The sequence below is a fragment of the Chelonia mydas genome, chromosome 26 (assembly GCF_015237465.2).
Source record: "Chelonia mydas isolate rCheMyd1 chromosome 26, rCheMyd1.pri.v2, whole genome shotgun sequence".
In the NCBI taxonomy this organism is placed as follows: domain Eukaryota; kingdom Metazoa; phylum Chordata; order Testudines; family Cheloniidae; genus Chelonia; species Chelonia mydas.
Genome location: NC_057859.1, coordinates 6,583,053 through 6,602,123, shown reverse-complemented (window position 1 = coordinate 6,602,123; position 19,071 = coordinate 6,583,053). Strand labels below are relative to the sequence as shown.

General features: G+C 44.8%; 2 protein-coding genes across 6 annotated transcripts in view; one reads left to right on the top strand and one right to left on the bottom strand.

The window, feature by feature from the left end:
* SLC25A37 (solute carrier family 25 member 37) overlaps positions 1-8,232 on the bottom strand; it is a 28,125-nt gene extending 19,893 nt beyond the window's left edge. The window contains exon 1 of one of the 2 annotated variants that reach the window (XM_037886314.2): positions 7,980-8,232. In XM_037886314.2, the coding sequence (XP_037742242.1) occupies positions 7,980-8,153 (174 nt within the window). In that variant the 5' untranslated portion in view covers positions 8,154-8,232. The remainder of the gene's footprint in view (positions 1-7,979) is intronic. The other variant, XM_043536518.1, reaches the window with a different exon arrangement.
* Positions 8,233-8,405: 173 nt separating this feature from the next.
* Positions 8,406-19,071, top strand: part of ENTPD4 (ectonucleoside triphosphate diphosphohydrolase 4) — a 51,734-nt gene continuing 41,068 nt past the window's right edge. For 2 of the 4 annotated variants that reach the window (XM_037886207.2, XM_037886206.2), the window contains exons 1-2: positions 8,406-8,498; positions 10,858-11,013. The gene's annotated coding sequence lies outside the window, so the exon portion shown is untranslated. Of the gene's footprint in view, positions 8,499-10,857; positions 11,014-18,314; positions 18,458-18,626; positions 18,786-19,071 lie in introns of those variants that run through there. The other 2 variants (XM_037886205.2, XM_037886204.2) reach the window with 2 other exon arrangements.

Below are 19,071 nucleotides of genomic sequence, written 5' to 3'. Positions count from 1 at the left end.
GTCAACACATTGCTATTACAAGAGAGTTGGCTACTAGACTTCCTACCACATTCTGGATTTGTCCTGCCCTAAGCATTGCATTCATTCAGTTCCTGCTTCATGACCCAGGCCTTCAAACAAAGGAGAAAGCTTTCATCTGCAATGTATATTTTATTTAACCCTTTCTGATATTTATGAAAAGATGCAAGGCAGAGCCATAGTGACTATTCTATTAAAGCAAAAGTGATTCAATGCTGCATACACTAGTTTAACCCCCAAGTTTTACTTTGGGGATAGTACAGTATGGAAGTTCTACACACTAGCCCCTTCACAAGATTCTTACTCCCTAGCTCAGAGCTTCCATTGCTGCCCTTTTAACCGAATATAGAAATAGAGCAGTGGTTCTGAAGCTGTGTTGCAAATGCTACTCAATGACAGGAAGGTACCGAAACAGGAGAGGGAAGCAGACAGGAGGATCAGGATACTAGAAGGTTTGAGAAACCCCGAGATACACCCATTTCTTCACTGTAGTCCTCAATTGATGTCCACCAGTGCCAGGTGCTGATCAAAGCAGCACAGCAGGTTAAGCAGGTGCATTTCACCCAGCAGGGGATACAAGACAGTAGCGACTTTTAAGCAGTAGATTCCAAAGTGTGGTCTGCAGAGCACTTCGCACATCATCCACAAAGAGCAGATGGGTCACAAGTTGCCCCCTCATTTCCAGTTGAGAAACTGCATTCAAAGACAGGTTTCAGAGTAGCAGCCGTGTTAGTCTGTATCTGCAAAAAGAACAGGAGTACTTGTGGCACCTTAGCGACTAACCAATTTATTTGAGCATAAGCTTTCGTGGGCTTAGTCTCCAAGGTGCCACAAGGTGCTCCTGTTCTTTTTGCATTAAAAGAGTTAAAGATACATTATCCTCCTAATACATGTTCATGAAAACAATGGTTATACCTGCCACAGGAATACTATTCCGGCACCAGTGGGAAGAGGAGAGGTTCACACTACAAAAAGTTTGAGAAACCCTAAATTCATTAAAAAGAAAAGGAGTACTTGTGGCACCTTAGAGACTAACCAGTTTATTTGTGAAATTCATTGTGAGATCTGTAGACAATCAGATTTACTTTAGCAGATGGAGGAGAGGGGTGTTGGGCAGAACTAGGTAGCGGTGGTGGAGGTGGTATGCTGTGGGGAGGTTACTCTGCGCTATCTTGTCACTGGGTTATTTGACTTGAGCTGGGGTAAGTGATGCTGCTGTTTATTTGTTAGTGTATTTAAGAGAGATTTTCAAGGGCACCAAGAACAATGACGGACACTCATAGTAGAGCAATAAAAATCAAACGAGTGTTTAATTTTCTACCTAAAGATAACATTAACAGAATAATTAGAGCTTAATTTACTTCAATAAATTGCATGCCAGATTAAGGACCTCTTAATAGTTAATAACAGAACTCGAAAAAAAAAAAAATACTGTCCAGACATTTAGTTAGTTTATAAGGGGTTTTCCTGGAAGTTGCACAAAGTTAACCCCTATATTTCACCACTAGCATTACATAAGTATAAATAGAAATTCATCAGTCTTGTAAGTAATGTTTAGTCAATTTCTTTTAAAAGATGGAAATTTAGCGTCACAACCATGACATTTTATTACAAGCGATCTATTACTGCGTCTCTAAGATTATTGCTGCAATACTGACCATTTCAATTACCAATAGAAAGTCACTAGAAGTCAAGTTTTTCCAACAGTCTGAGACATGGAATACACACTCAGCCAGACTGTAGCCGTAAGTGTCAAATCCTCTTAATGAAACCTATGAATTCCAGCCACTCAACTTCCTTGGTATATATGTACTTTGAAGCTTCTTGCTTTTAACAGGCAACTGTATTAATATACTAGTTTCACTGTCACTGCAGGTGACAAGCAGATCACCCAACATAATCCGTACTAAAGGAAGAGGTTCTCAGAGGACGAAAGCTTTGGCTTGCCCTGTAAAACGAACTTTCCCGAACTGTATCAGACCACAGGACTGAGAGACAAACTCCCGATTTCTAATTCTAGCTCTGACGGACTCCCTTTGAGACCTTTGGCAAGCCAATCAAACTCTGTGTCAGTTTCTTCATCGAAAGAGAGGAATAATGCTTACCCAGTGCACTAGTAAAGTCAGATTCCAAGTGCTTTATTAGTAATATAGTATTACCTGGAGACCCAAGATCCATTGTGTTAGGCCACATACAAACACATAGCACATAAACTCTTTAAGGTGGGGAGTGTTATGATCAAAGTACACAAGAGAAGGATCATCATCCTCACTTTACAGACTGGGAAACAGACTCCCACAAAGTGACTTGTCCAAGGGCACACAGGGAGTTTGTGGCAGAGTCAGGTATTAAACTCGGATCTCCGAAGTCCCAGTACACTGCCTTAACCACACAATCACCCTTCCATTTGGTACTAAGTATAGCACTGGACAGAAGCGTGGCTGGTCCGGGGGGTCAGATGCAGAACGACAGAACGGAGAGTCTGGCTCCTGCATAGAGCACTGAACCAGGACTCAACAGACCCAGTTTTACTCCTGGCTCGGCCACCAGTCTGTTGGGTGTCCTCGGGCAAGTTACTTCCCTCCTTTGTAATGATACAGACCTCCTCCTTTGTAAAGAGCTCTAAGACCTACAGATGGAAGCAATATTTTACCAGCCAGCTCTTACCGAGCGCTTCTCATCTTTTGCAGTTTGCTGTAGAACAGCTGTTGCTGCTGAAGTCAGCACAGAACACCTGGCTACCTGAAACAACCTTTACAAGAGGAAGCTTTGAATTAAACTATCAAAAGTGACACCCTAAGCAATGAAAATTACGATCAAAGATGTAACAAGAGATCATAGCAGATGGGAGGTTCCAGGAAACAGATGGCAGGGAAAGTCCTTGGCAGCATCACTTCGAACATTTCTTCACACACTCTAGCTGAAATGGGCTCTTCCTGTTCACTTTCCTTGATACTTGGCTTTACCTGGCACAGGAGCAGCAATGAGACACCAATGAACTCCCGCAAAGTGCCTGCAGTTTCCTGGTGGCATCAAACCTTTAGGAGAGAAACTGTAGACAGCCTCTTGAATTTCCAAATTCTGCTGTTCAAGCAAGCGTGATGGCTCAACGCAATACCTAGCTCTTAAGTAGAGCTTTTCATGAGTAGCTCTTAAAGCACTTCATAAAGGAGGTAAGAATCCTTATCCCCATTTTAGATGGGAAAACTCAGGCACAAAAGGGAAAGCGGCCAATGGTCACTCAGCAGAGTCAGGAATAGAACCCATGTCTCCTGAGCACCAGTCCAGTGTTCTAGCCACTGGGCAACACTGCCTAAGAGCAGCCTACATGGACAGAATTTTGCCATTACACCTGTGCAATCCCAAAGGGCTAAACAAAGGCATAATTTGGCCATGTAAGTGGTAAGGCCTACCTATTTTCTACCTATATGAGCAACTGCAGCTTCCGATAGTGCTGCACACGGGTGAGGATCACAGTTTGTTGCGTTACGCTCCACAAGTGGCTGCACTTCAGCGGTGGGCAAGTGACCACTCTACGTATATAATTTGCAATGTAACAGATTGGCCATGTCTGATGATGCAAAAGGAACATGCAAATAGAATTAGGAGTATGTGATTAAGAGAGATAAATCAAGTCACTTAAAGTAGAATTTTGCTAGAGAAAAAGGGTTGGGTTTTTTGGGCACTTCATTGTTGTCAGCTTTCATTCTTAGCCCACCAGGATTTGAGAGATGAGATTCTAGATAATACTGCCTGCCACTGTAAGTAGAGCACAAAACCAGGAATCTGAAAATCTGAATTCTAGTCCCAGCTGTGGCACTGTGTGACTTTGGGTTACTTGCTTATGTTCTATGCCTCAGTTTCAGTATCTACAGAACGGGGATAACATTTACCTACCTTAAAGTGCTTCGAGATCTTCTGATGGAGCATGCCATTTAAGAGTGAAGTACTACAATCAAGTCATCACCCCACCGATCAGAGAAAACTTTACCCTTTTAAAAAGAGAAAGGAGTACTTGTGGCACCTTAGAGACTAACAAATTCATTTGAGCATAAGCTTTTGTGAGCTACAGCTCACTTCATCAGATGCATTCAGTGGAAAAAAATTTATAAATCTCCCCACTGTATTTTCCACTGAATGCACCCGATGAAGTGAGCTGTAGCTCACGAAAGCGTACGCTCAAATAAATTTGTTAGTCTCTAAGGTGCCACAAGTACTCCTTTTCTTTTTGCGAGTACAGACTAACACGGCTGCTACTCTTTACCCTCTTAGTCATCAGACTGTGAAGCAATTTAGGACTGTCATTCCCCTTGACCATGACATACATCTCAGCGTATTTAACCTTGCTACAGAGAAGCTCTGCTGAAAAGAAAACAGACTTTACTTTCATTTACTCCCTCCCCACCGATTTCCCAGTACAGGAAATGCCCCCTTGAACAACACCGGAAAGTCCTGAGTGGTGATGTGCGACTCTAACCATGACTTGGCAAAATACAGTAAGCTCATTATACCTGCCTATTGGCATGAAAAGGGAGGTGGCTTGGGGTTAACACTACTTACACTGTTAACATAAGCCATATGAGAAAAGCGATGCCCCACGATTAACACCATTCTGCAAATTGTTAGAAAAAGCATGCTTCAGCATTTTTAATCCAGCACAATTCAGTGACCTAGAAAGGTTGCACAAAAGAACCCAAAGGAACTGGCTCATCATGAAATACTCCTGCTAGAATGGAAGTCAGGAATGAGGGGAACAAACAGGCATAGGAATATTCCCTGTACATTCATCTGTCAGCGTGGAAGTGTCTTGCGCATTAACAGTGTGATACTGGAATTTCCTCTCTTTCCCTTCAAACTCATCTTTCTACTGTGGTTTCAAACAGCCCTGCAAGTACAGGGGATAAACTAGAGTATCAGCTCCCCCAGAATTTACTTGGGATCCCTCTCCCATTTGGCAAGATGTGAAAGGCCAGGTAACCCCAACCCCCACATTGAGAACCTACCATCTAAAGGGCCAAATAGGTCTCTGCCATCTCTAATTTAGGATTAGGACAACATGCTTCTAGATAGCTACAGTGAATATGACAGGGATCATTTGTTTGAACTAGGAAAGAAAGCTTAGTGGAATATTTTGAAACAATCCACTTCCTAAAAGTGACATGCCCTACTATTCTAGGGGTGTTTATCAAACTATGTACTTAGGAATATTGGGGCATAAGACATACTAGATAGGTTGTGAAGACTAGCAACTTTGTACAATATATTCTTATCCCTGATCAGCAAGGGCTACTTCTGTGCATTGACCTCAAAGATTTATAATATTAACAACTTCGCCTCATGCCATATGCAAAGTAGATATTATCCCCATGTGACTAATGGTGGAAACAGACTGCAAAACAAAACACACCACACAAGAGACAGACACAGCAGCAAGTCTCGGAGCCCAGGTCAACCGACTCAGACTCATGCTACAGGGGCCAATATTAGTAGTGTAGATGTTCCCCTTTAGCCTGGAGCCAGGTCTCAGAGCCTGGGCTCCAGTCCGAGGGGGAACATCTACACTACTATGTTTTGCCCCACAGTGCAAGCCTGAGTCAGCTGACCCAAGCTCCAAGACCCGCTGAGGTGGGCTGTTTTTTGCTTTGTTTGCCCTGTAGACCTACCTTAAGACACTTACACTAGGCCACAGAAGATGCCTACAGCACAGCCAGAAATAGAACCCAAGGATCCTAATACCCAGTTATCCACAAGGCCATCCTCTCTCTCAGGACAGACAGTTAGTTCCAGGCCTCTGTTGTAAGCAAGTTGAGCCTCCCAATTAAGGTTTTTACTTTTGCACTGGACTTGGCTGGTGTTACACTCAGATGTGTCCATTTGCAACCCACTGATTTCACTTAGAGTTTCAGGTCACTGCAGAGTTCTGTCTGGTTTCAGACAAACAGCAGATGAAGCTCATCAATTTCATATTTTTTTTCCCACCCAAAAGCCATACACTGGCCCAGCTTTGCAAACCTTCAGCAAACTGGGATTTGCAGTGAAATCTAGGGCCAGGAGAATTCTGCCAGCTTTCATTACCCATGTTTTGTTCCTATTCTTCAGCCTGCCTGCTCGCTAAATTCACTGTGTCAAAATGTTGACGCACCTCTTAAAAGGTCTTCGTCGTTTACAAATCACACTGTTTGCAGTCTTTATAGCCTTTTTTTTTTCCTCCCCTGATTTTAAGCTACACTCTATTTGTGAATGGATATATAGTTAAACAGAAGTCAAGAACAAGTTTTGGAAGTCACAATAATTACTCTGAGATCCATACAACCTCAGACACCTTTAAAACCTTCCATTCTTTACAGAGGTGTTAATAACCACCTCAGTGTCCTAACATACATGCTAACTTCCACTGGAGTAGACCGGAGCCCAAACAGGGGTCTATCTTCATAACAATACCGCTGTATTATTAGCAGCTTGTCAGAAGTTAGCAGCCAGCCCGGACAGGCATATACATGTACAAGCTTAGTATACATGTACAAGACAGAACTAAATGCGAACAATCGCAGTGTTAGCCAATAGTTTTATCTTCCTCCAGAGGGGACGAGATGGCACTTGGCCACTGAGATCAGTTCATCAAACTCTGCCCTCATGCTGGGCAAAGAGGGTTGCTGCTAGGCTGTATTTAAAACTCCACTGGCTGCAAGTAGTGCACCCATCATTTAAAAAAGGATTCTGCTTTGGCTCCTTTCTGTTGACCCACCACTTTCGACCCTCACCTGCATCACTCCAACCTGGGCTGATACGTCAAGCATCCTGGAGACACATTCTCCTCGGAACTCCTAAACACACACTACCAGCTTCTTTACAAGATTTCTCTGCAAGCAGAACATGTTAAAACACCCCTGAAAAGGAATCCAACAGGTTCCACAGACAGGTTCACTGTTGATTGCACAACCTGAGTTATTAACATGACACTTAAAAGGCAAACCAACTCTTCCCTGATACAACTGAAGCAGAAACATGGCACAATATGGACTTTTACCCCTCCAATGAACCAAGCTGCCCTCACAGACACTGCGCTGTTACATCCTCCCCATTATCTGGGCCCCGTAAAAGTCAGTAAGAGAAGAGTAAAATACAATTACAGGATCAACAGCCCTTTACACCTTCGTCGAGGCTGCAGTTGCAGATCACAGTGCAGGAGCTGCAACCCTCCCTTCCATGCAGGCTCTTTTCTGAAGCTCTCACGTGTTTAGAGTGGCACATGCATTAGTCCAAGATACACAGCTCTTCCCATGCAGGCTGACAGCTTTCTTGAGTTTACTGCTAGACCCTACAGTCATTCCCCAGGCCCACTTCATAATCTATGGCACAGAGCCATGAGGGGCAATGATGCCCCATGCGCCCCAGTTTTGCAACAGGACAGAAAGGAAGCCGGGGGGGGGGGGGGGGGGGGGGGAGAGAGGAGGGACTGAGAAAAATTCTATCTTACCCCACAATACATAGGGAGAAACAACAGATGCCCACCTATTTACAACACAGAAGGGGCTGGGGAGCACAACCCCCTTATGCGAAGACACATAAAAAGAGGAAGTATAATGCAGAAGGAAGATTTGGAGGTGGGGGGGGGGGAGGGACAGCAGCCCCGCGCATTTTAAACTGGAAAGCGCAAAGCACACTCACTCCCCCATGTATGCAACAACCAGCAGGGAAAGGGCGCACTCACAAGGAGATGGTGGGGGGATTGCAATCCCCCCACCAAGAGGAAAGACGGGAACACAATCACCCCAACACTTGCACGACCACACGGGCAAGGAAGCACATTTGCACGGACACACACACAGCCCGTTTGCAATAACGCGGAAGGAAGCGCCACATAATGAGGCGGGCGGGGGGGAAGCGGTAAATGCCCCCCCCACCCATGCACCAGCGAGGGACGTCCCCCCAACCAACCCCCGCCCTGCAGCGCCGCGCACCTTGACCGAGTCCACCGGGTACATGACCGTGTGCTCCAGGATGCCGGCCACCGCCCCGGCCGTCATGTGGGTGGAGAGGGAGGCGCCGGTGGGCAGGCTCTCGTAGTCCTCGCCCGGGCTCTCGGCCTCCATCCCGGGCAGCGCCGCCGCGGGCCGGCCGCGGCTCAGCTCCATCGGCGCGAACAAGCGAGGCGCGAGCTGGTCGCGGGGAGAAAGTTCACTCACTTCTTGCAGGAAGCCACACCCCTTCCCCCCCGCGAGCTCTTTCCGCCAATGGCAGCCCGGCTTAGAAGCTGGGTTGGGCGCTGATTGGAAGGGGCCGCTCCCCTCCCATTGTGATGTCAGCTCCCGGCTGCAAAGCCCAGGGGAGGGGGCGGGGTGTGTGGGGCAGGGGCTCCCCCAGCTGCAGCAGGGCCTGGGTGGGGGGCAATGGGGAAGCAACAGGCAGGGGTGTGAAGACAGGAACTGCAGGGCAGGCGAGTTGCATGCAAAGAGCTGAGGAGCAGCAGTGGGCTATAGGTAGGAGACCTGCCTGCTGGTAATGCATGATCAGGGCATGGTTTTTGGGTGGTTGTTTTTTTTATGATGGAAAATTAGGGTTTCCCTTTCAAGGGATTGTTTTTCTCCCCTTCAAAAAGTATGTGGTGATAGATGGCGCAGGTTGTTTGTTATTAAGCTAGCCCCAAGCAGGTGTGTTACTAGTTTTGAGAAAACCTTTCTGGATTATTTCTAGGTGTTTCAAAGGGGAAACTGAGGAAGGGCTGCTATAGCACCAACTTTCAGAGCAGCAGCTGCGTTAGTCTGTATTCGCAAAAAGAACAGGAGTACTTGTGGCACCTTAGCGACGAACAAATTTATTTGAGCATAAGCTTTCGTGAGCTACAGCTCACTTCATCGGATGCATTCAGTGGAAAATACAGTGGGGAGATTTATATACATAGTGAACATGAAACAATGGGTGTTACCATACACACTGTAAGGAGAGTCATCACTTAAGGTGAGCTATGACCAGCAGGAGAGCGGGGCGGGGGGTGGGGGGGACCTTTTGTAGTGATAATCAAGGTGGGCCATTTCCAGCAGTTGACAAGAACGTCTGAGGAACAGTGTGGGGTAGGGGAATAAACATGGGGAAATAGTTTTACTTCGTGTAATGCCATAAGGGGATGTTTGGGAGGTAGTGACCTGTTACCCTGACACAAGTTGCAAGGCACTGGGTGATCAGGCCCAGAAGATCTAAAAACGGTGGGAATGGAGAGGAAAACCTCTCTCCATCTTAATTTATACAAAATTCCCACAGACTGAATAAGCACCTCAAGACTGGGGAGAAAAGTGGAGATGCAGTAAATGCAAAATAAACTTCTTTGGGAAGGGGAGCTTTCTGGAAGGACAACGTGTGAAAACTATAAATATTTCCTTTTTTAAAAAAAAAAGATGCTAAGGAACGGGGAGGGTGGGGGAGAGGCAGAGAGAAGGACACTTGGCATGTATGCATTTGGCTTCTGCATAAAGCCCAAAAGTATTCCATTGAACTCCAACAAAACTAAGTATCTGTGCCAAATTCTCTGCTGTTCTAAATGGGAGCATTTCCACTGACTTCAATGGAGCCTTGCCTAATGACTTAACATAATATAAGAACAGCCATACTGGGTCAGACCAAAGGTCCATCTAGCTCAGTGGCCTGTCTTCCAGCAGAGGCCAGTGCCAGGTGCCCCAGAGGGAATGAACAGAACGGGATCATCAAGTGATCTATCTGCTGTCGCCCATTCCCAGCTTCTGGCCAACAGAGGCTAGAGACACCATCCCTGCGCACCCTGGCTAATAGCCATTGATGGATCTATCCTCCATGCACTTATCCAGTGCTTTTTTGAGCCCTGTTATAGTTTTGGCCTTCACAACGTCCTCTGGCAAGGCGTTCCAGAGGTTGACTGTGCAATTGTGTGAAGAAATACTTCCTTTTATTTGTTTTAAACCTGCTGCCTATTATTTCATATGGACAGAGAATTTGTCCCTCTGATTGTATATGTGGGTTTTATAGTCTTTCCCACTGCATCGGGGGAACATTTATAGGGCCAAAGTTACAAGCAATCTGCTACTCTCAGGGTATTCATAGCATTCAGGAATTGAAATGCACAAGAACGCTATCTTACATTATTTCACCTGCTAAAGGCCTCCCTAAGCCATGGGGCAGAATGTAAATACTCATGTAAATAAATACAAATGCTTGAGATACAAATACGGAACTGGACGATTCAGTGATCTGGGATTCAGGCTGGCCGGACCCCCGCCCAAGTCACACTTTCAAATCCCTGCAGCATTAATCTAGCAGCTTATCTGAGTTCCGTGCAGTTTTCTTGACAGGAAGGTTGCCCACGTTGCTGAAGTTAGAATAATGGCTTGGCCAAAATTTCCCTGGGCAATGCGCCAGGTGACTGTCACCTTCCATTCCAGAAGTGGCTGCATGTCAGCTGTGCGTAGTGCCTTGGAAGGAATGTTTTCTTGGTTTTAATGAATGCAGCAATCTTGTGTATATTGAAACCTCTTCGGGGGCCTAACTGTGCAGTCCTGACTGTGGCAAAACACCCATTTGATTTCAACGGTTGTTTTTCTGAATAGAGGCTGCAGCGTTTGGCCCAAGCTGAAGTGATTTCTTTTCACTCCAGGTAAAATTCACCCCTATGCGAATGGTCCACCTCAGGTTGTCCAGACCATTTAAGGCCTTGGTATATGAATTAAGTGGCTCAGTTGGTTGAGCACGGCCCTTTTGTGCCGGTGTGAGCTTCATCCTCTAAGCAGAGGTTATATTATAACCAAGAACTGCAACTAGCAATATTAGCAGGGTATTGAAACCATTCATGATTTCTGTTCCACTTTGCTACAGAGTTTCCAGCCCACCTCTGTACTTTATCACACTGAAATCTGCAGCGTCTCTAGCATGGAATTGTATATTGAGCGTGGAGTGAGTGCAAATGGCCAATGAGTCGGGCAGACTCTGTGAATCAAGAGTCGCATCTGAGTTACAATGGTGTAAAACTGGGTAAGTAAGAGGAGAAGCCGAGCCACTCATGTAAGTACCACTTCTTTCATACCATATTGAATTTTAAAAACCCAGACGCACACATGCCAATTCCAGTTTTCTCTTTTCTTCTTCCAGCCATTCCTTGTTCTCATCTGCCTCTTTTCTGCTGCATGTCTTCTCTCTTTCTCCAATTTCTTGCCCGTCCATTGTCACTCTCTTCTTTTTCCCAATCCCTTGAGCTCTTCTACAGCTTGATCCTGTTCCAAGTGCTAGAGAGGGCTGATAATCCCAGACCAGTAAATCAACCTGGACTGGATTACTATTTATAGAGTATTACACTAGTGCCCAGGGCAGCCAACCAAGAACAGGGCCCCATTAGGCTAGGTGCTGTACAAACACGTACGTAGTATGTCTCATTAGACTAAGAGACCATCGCTGCCACAGGGAGTTTACATTCTAAAAAGACAAAAGGTGGGAGGGGAAACAGACGTGCTGAAAGTCAGGCTGCAGGCTAGAGGCATGGCACAGATGGAACACAGGTCTTCTGATTCCCTGTCCAGCGTCCCATACATTAGGCCAAGCAAAGATAAACTACTCCGTTTGGAATGGTTGGATGGGTATGAACAGAGCAGACCACACACCTCAGGAGCAACTGGGGCATTCCTAGGGAGGGGAGGATCTACAACTGCAGTTTGAAGGGAAAGCAGATTAAGCCAGAGACTTCAGAAGAGAACAGCAGCTGTTTTTCCGCTGTTTGCGGTGTTCCTGGTTGTGGAGAGAAGAAGTACAACAGGAGGAGGGAACATTACTAGAACTTGTCTTCTGCTCAGCCCCACCTAGGCTGAGCGAGAAAACTTAGCATGACTTGCTGATTTGCCAAGAATCTTATGTAAACTCCTTAATGTTGAAATTACCGTGCCCATCATCAACTGGAAAATTGTAGTCTCCTTCTTTCTGCCTGCCCCTTCCCTTTCTCTGTAGTGCTTTTTACTGTGGAGACATTGCAGATCATATCTGGCATGAAGAAAAGCCCTGATGATTCGTCTCTTATTAACCCCCATTTTACAATGGTGTAAGTCGATTGAGCTCAGTGGAGTTACTCCTGATTTACTGCAGTGTCAATGAAAGTTGAATCAGGCACTGTGTGTTATACACACACACTCACACACAAAACAATCCTGTTTTCCTGTGTATATTTCAATTATATATACTCCCTTTGCAACACCACAAAATCAACCCAAACCCACTGAGACTATGTGCTGACAACCCTTGGCTACACACTTGAAAGCTGGAGGCAGAAAGTGCTTGGCAAAAGGTTCTCAGTTGTGAACGGTGTTCCTTTTGACTTTTTTTTTTTTTTTTTTTTTGGTGATCCAACATTGGTCTGACACCTCTACAGAGGACTTACTTAGGGTAGTCTGGGAGCGGTACAGGCGTGGTGGGGGACTTTCTCTGCACTCTTTTGTGGATCATATAATTCAATGTCTTGCTGTATGTCACGCAGCTAGATGCATACTGATACCAAAACAATTTCAAGACATGGAAGCCACTGTCACCCTCCTATAAAGTTATTTACTGTGTTCTTCAGCCTCAGACAGTGAAGAACCAAAGGATCCCCTGTAAAACATGCTTATGAAGATATAAATCACAGAGAAGGAGAAGGAACAGCTTTCAGTTTTTCCACTGACATTAAAATAAATAAATATGGCCAGTGTTCTCCAAAGTGGCTGCTGATTTTGGGAGACCAGTTTGACCCACCCTGGACCTGATTTTCACAGGTGCTGAGCGCCCACTGCTCCACTTAACTGATAGCAGTGACTGCCCAACGCCTCTGCAGACCAGGCCCAAGGTACCTCAAGTTAGACCCCCAGATATTTTAGGCACCCACATCCAATGGCCATGTCTGAAAATGTAAGCCTAAACCAAGTCCCCTTCAAATTACGGTTGAGTTAGTTTGAGTCTCAGAGAGTGAAACTGAGAGCATAAATTATTCTAGGCATTTTCTGTCATCACGTCACATTCAGGGAAGTTTACATAACTATGAGAAGTCAGTCACTGAGTTGTGGAGATACCAGGAGAGGAGGAAGCTACGAAATACCACAGAAGGGAATGTCTTTTCTTATGCAAAACTGGATTTGAGCCGTGTTGCTAACACCCAGACCCAGATACACACAACCCTCCACTCCCCACTATTAACCACTTTGCCCCTGCGTTAAATTGCAGGTTTATGGTTAGACTGTAAGCTCTTTGAGTCAGGGATCATCTTTTTGTTCCCTGTTCGTACAGCACCTAGCACTATGGGGTCCTGACCCATGACTGGGGCTTCTAGGTATTACCCGAATACATAACAACAAGATAATGTGTGCCACAGAAGTGGCTTACTAGTGGGGGTGGAGGGGGGAATAAGCTGATTTTCAGGGTCTGGAGTAGCATCCCTGGGCCAAACGCTGCAGTCCTTGGACAGGAAGAAGTCCTTAAAAGACTCTGCAGACCAAGTGACTAGGAAGGTGCTTAGCTGTTATTGCAGGGTATGAGTGAAATGTATTGGCAACATGATTCGACTTCCCTCCCCGTGCGCGTGTCTGTGAGGCATGAACTTACTGGCTATGCCCCTAGCTCACTGCCACTATGTCACTATAAAGCTTGGCACCATGGGGCAAAGAGGATTCCTGATGCAGCACCCCCATAAACCAATCTGTTCTGCTTTCAGGGCCTCCATAATTTCACCCTGGGTGCTCCAGAAACACAGACCGCCTTGCTCCAGGTTTAATTTATTTGCTAAAAGGATCTAAATGTGTGACGTCTCAGCTATCCAAACACCAGAGGCCAGATTCTCTGTTCTGCTCCATCTCCTCTGCACCGCTGTGACAGCACAGAGGAGATAGAATCTAATCCTATTTCCCCTGATGGAGATTCCTCTGACATGGGGTCGGTCACAACAGGCACAGACCTACCATCCTTGCGGCCTTTGTCACAGGGAGTGAAGGGGCGTCAGGTGCAGGGTGGAGCCACAGTCAGAGCATGCTTCACTTTGGCTATACTCAACTTGTAGACAATCCCTTGGGGACCATTGCCAGTTGGCACATGTTAGAGCAGCCCCCAGGTTGCTCTAACCCAGTGGTTCCCAAACTGGGGTTCAGGAACCCCGGGGGTTCATGAAATGTTACAGGGGGTTCTCGGGAAAAAATTCCCTAATGGCGGACAGAGCTGTCCCTAGGAACCCCGGGCAGCATGGGGCCAGCTGCCCAGAGCCCCTGGACTTCCAAGAACTAAGCAGATCAAAGCAAGCATATCTATCACACTGAGGAGATTTAAACTTCAAGACTCCTTATAAGAAATGGAAAGTGAGGTGGATATTTTTTGCTGTTTTTAAAATTAAATAGGCAGCTAGTAATGTTTTTACAATTAATATGAAGAACAAGTTTAAGCTTTGTTGTAAAGTGCATTGTTTGCTTGGACTGCTCAAGACCTGAGTGCTTGTGTAGAAGGAACTCTTTGAGTTGGCTTCTTAAATACCTTCATGCTGTTTCACATCTGATACTCCCTGATGAAACTCCTTGATAAAACATAGGAGCCTTGTCTTATAACAGGCTTATTCAAAGTGATACAAGCTATGAAAGTGAGATCGTGGAAGAGTGTTGCCATTTTCATAATGTAATACAAATACTGTAACGATAAATAATAATTAATAATAAATAGTGTGTAATAAGCATGTCATAAAAACAAATTTTATATTTCCAAGATCACTGCTCTTATAATTTATACTCAGGTAAAGGAGAAAATCCCTGGAAATATTCATTTTTAGGAGGGGGTTTGTGAGACTTGATATTTTCGTGAAAGGGGTTCACAGGTTGTTAAAGTTTGGGAACCACTGCTCTAACCTGTTCCAGGGCTGGGGTCAGGCAGAGAGTCTGACTGGCCTTCTGACAGGTCCCCTTTATGCCTCCCCTATTCTTCTACACTGGCAGAAACTGTCCCTGTGTTTAGAATAGCTAGAACCTATTAAACCACGTGTTCAGATCTCAGTAGCTTCACTCAGACCTTCCAGCCATCAAGGTTATTATGTGTCAAATCTTTCAGATGAAATCGTGAAAAACAAAGGTGTTCTGTGGATATTATGAATCCCCTGACACTTCTATGTCACGAAGAAATGGATATAACTTAAAAAAATCTTTAAACAAAACTAAAATGACTTGGGAATTGTTTTATCTTTCTGTCAGTTTTTTGCTGCATCACAATCCACCATGGAACATTAGATTGCAACAGATGATTTTTCTCCTATGAGGCTAAACAAAATACGTGCTGTTTACAGACAATTTGACTTAGTTTCTAAGGCTCAAATAACTTTTAAGAGCCTGATCCTACAAGCAACTCTGCGTGTGCTTATTTTTCATCACATAAGTAGTCCTAAATGAAGTCAATAGAACCTCTTATTTTCACAAAGTTAAACACAGGCATAAGTTCCTTTTCATAAGGCAAAATTAGTCAATGAACAAAACTTGTTGAATTAAAACTCCTCTCAGGAGAACACGCTCATTTATTGCTCCCATTAGTTTATCTCAGTTTCTACTCTATAAATAACAGAGTCAATCATAACTAATCTCTCTCCAATTTATTTGGCCTGGCATGGCAAGGTGGAGAAATTACAGTGGGTCATTTATCTTAATGAGCCCTTTCTCTCTCAGTCTTACACCTTGCTCCTGGAAGAGAAGCTGCATGAACCGATTCAAAATGTATTGTGTTTTCTGTGCAAAAGTTGGTTATAATTTAACCTCAGGCAGTAGACGCAGCAGGAATCTATTCTGCTGTTGATCAGCCTTGCTATCTCTTTTGCTGCACAAGCACAAGGGGGCCTGCTTTGGCAGGAATGTGTATTGGTGCCAGTATACAGGATGGTGTCCATCCAGACAAAGATACAAAGGGTGATGATAAATGGACAGAAGACTTTGTCTAGCAAGCTTAGAGAGGGTTTTAGTGGTCTGACCATCAGGTCTGAAATACCTAAGCTCCCTGGAACCACGTGCTCATATCCCAGCACCGTCGCCACAGCCCTTTATCTGTCTGAAGTTATGGGGTCAGACACTCTCAGTTGATATAAAGCAACCTAGTTCCACTGACTTCAATGGAGCTAGAGCAGATTATACCTGCTGAAAATCTGTCTCCTGCTATTTACTGTATGAGGTAACGATGTCTCTTGGATGACACCTTAAAAGCCCAAATTCTGTGCAGCTACTAGCTTATATCAGGGCATTTTTAATAGGGCTTTCCCTGATGTTCTTTGCTAAAATCTCTCCATTAGCGTAGCATGCACTGACAGCTGCCCTCCACCCTACAGGTTGAAGTGATTCCAAACTATCAGACCCTATCTAAGGGTGAGAAAATGAGTTCTGTTCCTGTGGTCCTATTGCTTGTGCCCTTGTGAAGTGTGGCTCTATTCTGAAACTGCCTAAATACACATGGGACCAAATCATTATTAGTATTTATTTGTAGTGTGGTAGTGACGAGGAGCCCCAGTTAGGGACAAGGACCGCACTGTGCTAGCGGCTGTACAAACACATAAATAGAAGTACTTGTGGCACCGTAGAGACTAACAAATTTATTTGAGCATAAGCTTTCGTGAGCTACAGCTCACTTCATCGGATGCATCCGATGAAGTGAGCTGTAGCTCAAGAAAGCTTATGCTCAAATGAATTTGTTAGTCTTTATGGTGCCACAAGTACTCCTTTTCTTTTTGAGGATACAGACTAACACGGTTGCTACTCTGAAACCTGTCATAAACAGAAGTGTTGTTTTCCCCTTCTCATACACAAGAACTAGGGGTCTCCAAATGAAGCTAATAGGCAGCTGGTTTAAAACAAAAGGAAGTATTTCTTCACACAACATACGGTCAACCTGTGGAACTCCTTGCCAGAGGATGTTGTGAAGGCCAAGACTATAAAAGGGTTCAAAAAAGAACTACCGGTAGTTAAATTCATGGAGGATAGGTCCATTAATGGCTATTAGCTGGGATGGGCAGGGATGGTGTCCTTAGCCTCTGTTTGCCAGAAGCTGGGAATGGGCTACAGGGGATGGATCACTTGATGGTTACCTGTTCTGTTCATTCCCTTTGGAGCACCTGGCATTGGCCACTGTCGGAAGACAGGATACGGGGCTAGATGGACCTTTGGTCTGACCCTGTGTGGCCGTTCTTATGTTCACTTACATCCTTGCAATCCCATTAAAGAATCTGTCCATACTGTGGATTAGTCAGACCAGGCATGTCCTATTCTTAGTAGGAAGACATGTAATCCATTGCCTTTCAGAGGATTCCACATTATCTGAGTTGCCTGATTAAAAATTATTAACAATGTAAGAATGAATTTGCATAATCATGTGCCGGTATATAATCCCCAGGGGGAATTAGACTATATTTGCAAAACATCTTGAAATAACATAGAATCTCAGGCAATTTCAGCAAGCAAATTGCTCCTTTTCTTATGAGTGTGAAATATGTTTAAGAGCTTCTTCTTCCGGGTACTTTCCCTTCTCTTGGTTTAATAAGTTATTTAGTTACTCATAGAGCCAAAAACTTTGAGGTGGTGATGCAAGTCATGCAATCACAACGGTGGTGGAAAATAGCTCTGGCAATAAGTCACAAAGAGCATGATTCAGCATTGCCCTGCATCTAATGCAGTCATTTATACTTGTGCAAAGTGGGTGTGAAACATTACCAAATCAGAATAGTAGTGATTTGCACGAGCATTGCACTGGTGCAAATGACTAAACAACACGTAAGACAATGATCAATCAGACCAGTGGGCCTGCAGTGTCACTTATATTAAGGCTACTTTACACCACCGTGGCAGTGTAATAGGGCCTTGAGATGGGTGTAAATGTGACACACTGCCATGCTGATGTAGTGTTGCCTTAGTGTAGAGAATCAGGGCAATACTATTTGCACTTATAAATTCTGTTCCACCTACTTGCATTTCATCCACATACTTAAAATTAAATCGTCCTCTCCTGTCTTGAACGAAACCTCTGACCAAGAAGGGTGTAATGCATCCTCCAGCATGCCAAGGCATCTGCTCAGCCCTTCTCAGCTGATTAGGGAGACTAGGTTAGGCTTATCGCAAGTCATATTCTACGAACAGGAGGTGTGTGTGATGCCAGGGACAGCTAAGGGCAGTGCATACAATAAGATAACGTGGGAGCGTCTGGCTTGGAGCAGGGCAGGAGGACACCCTTCTGAGAACCGAAAACAGTCTTGTTTATCTACAAGATCCAGCAGGATTTTTTTCTTCGTAAGCTAAGTGCTCTCACTAAATTGGAGGGCCCCCCCCCCACACACACACACACCCCTTTTCACCACCAAACTCCCCTCTCAGTTGCATTGTTACAACTTCATTGAAGCGGACAGTGCGGTGTGACTGAGAAAAGAATTTGGACCATTATGTTTAATTGGTGCGAGCCTAACTGTAAGGTAATCTAGCCTTCAGAAGCATTACATCATCTAATGGCAAGTTACAGGACACATCCTTTGTGTGTATATGTTTTATAGAAGATAATTATATTACATGGCAATGAGGGAAAGACAGCTACAGAAGCAGTGAGTATGGTGTTGAGGCATTTGCTTCAAAAGGAGGATTCGAATGAATGCACTGCATGCAATTTAGGCATGGTCCCGGAGTCTCCAGGAATGAAAGATTCATCTTTAATTAAAGATTACGTCATGTGATGAAACCTCCAGGAGTATGTCCAACCAAAATTGGCAACCCTACATTTAGGCTATAACACCTTTGAAATCTTAGGTAATTATATAATGCAATGAAGCTGAGCTTTGTGTCTGATTCTGATCCCCAAAGCCTCTTCTTGCCAGCCTTGTCCCATTTCAGACCATTAAGGAGCAAGGGTTTTCACTCAAGGGCTCCTGTTAGTATATTTTGTTCCCTAACACAGCGGGAGCCTGATCCTGTGAGGTGCTGAGCTCCGGCAACCCCCACTGAGTTACACCAGAGATGGATTTGGCCTCTTTTTACCAGGTCTGGGTGAAAGATGACTGGTGAAGTTTCCAAGCAGTCATGTGAGCCTTTTCTT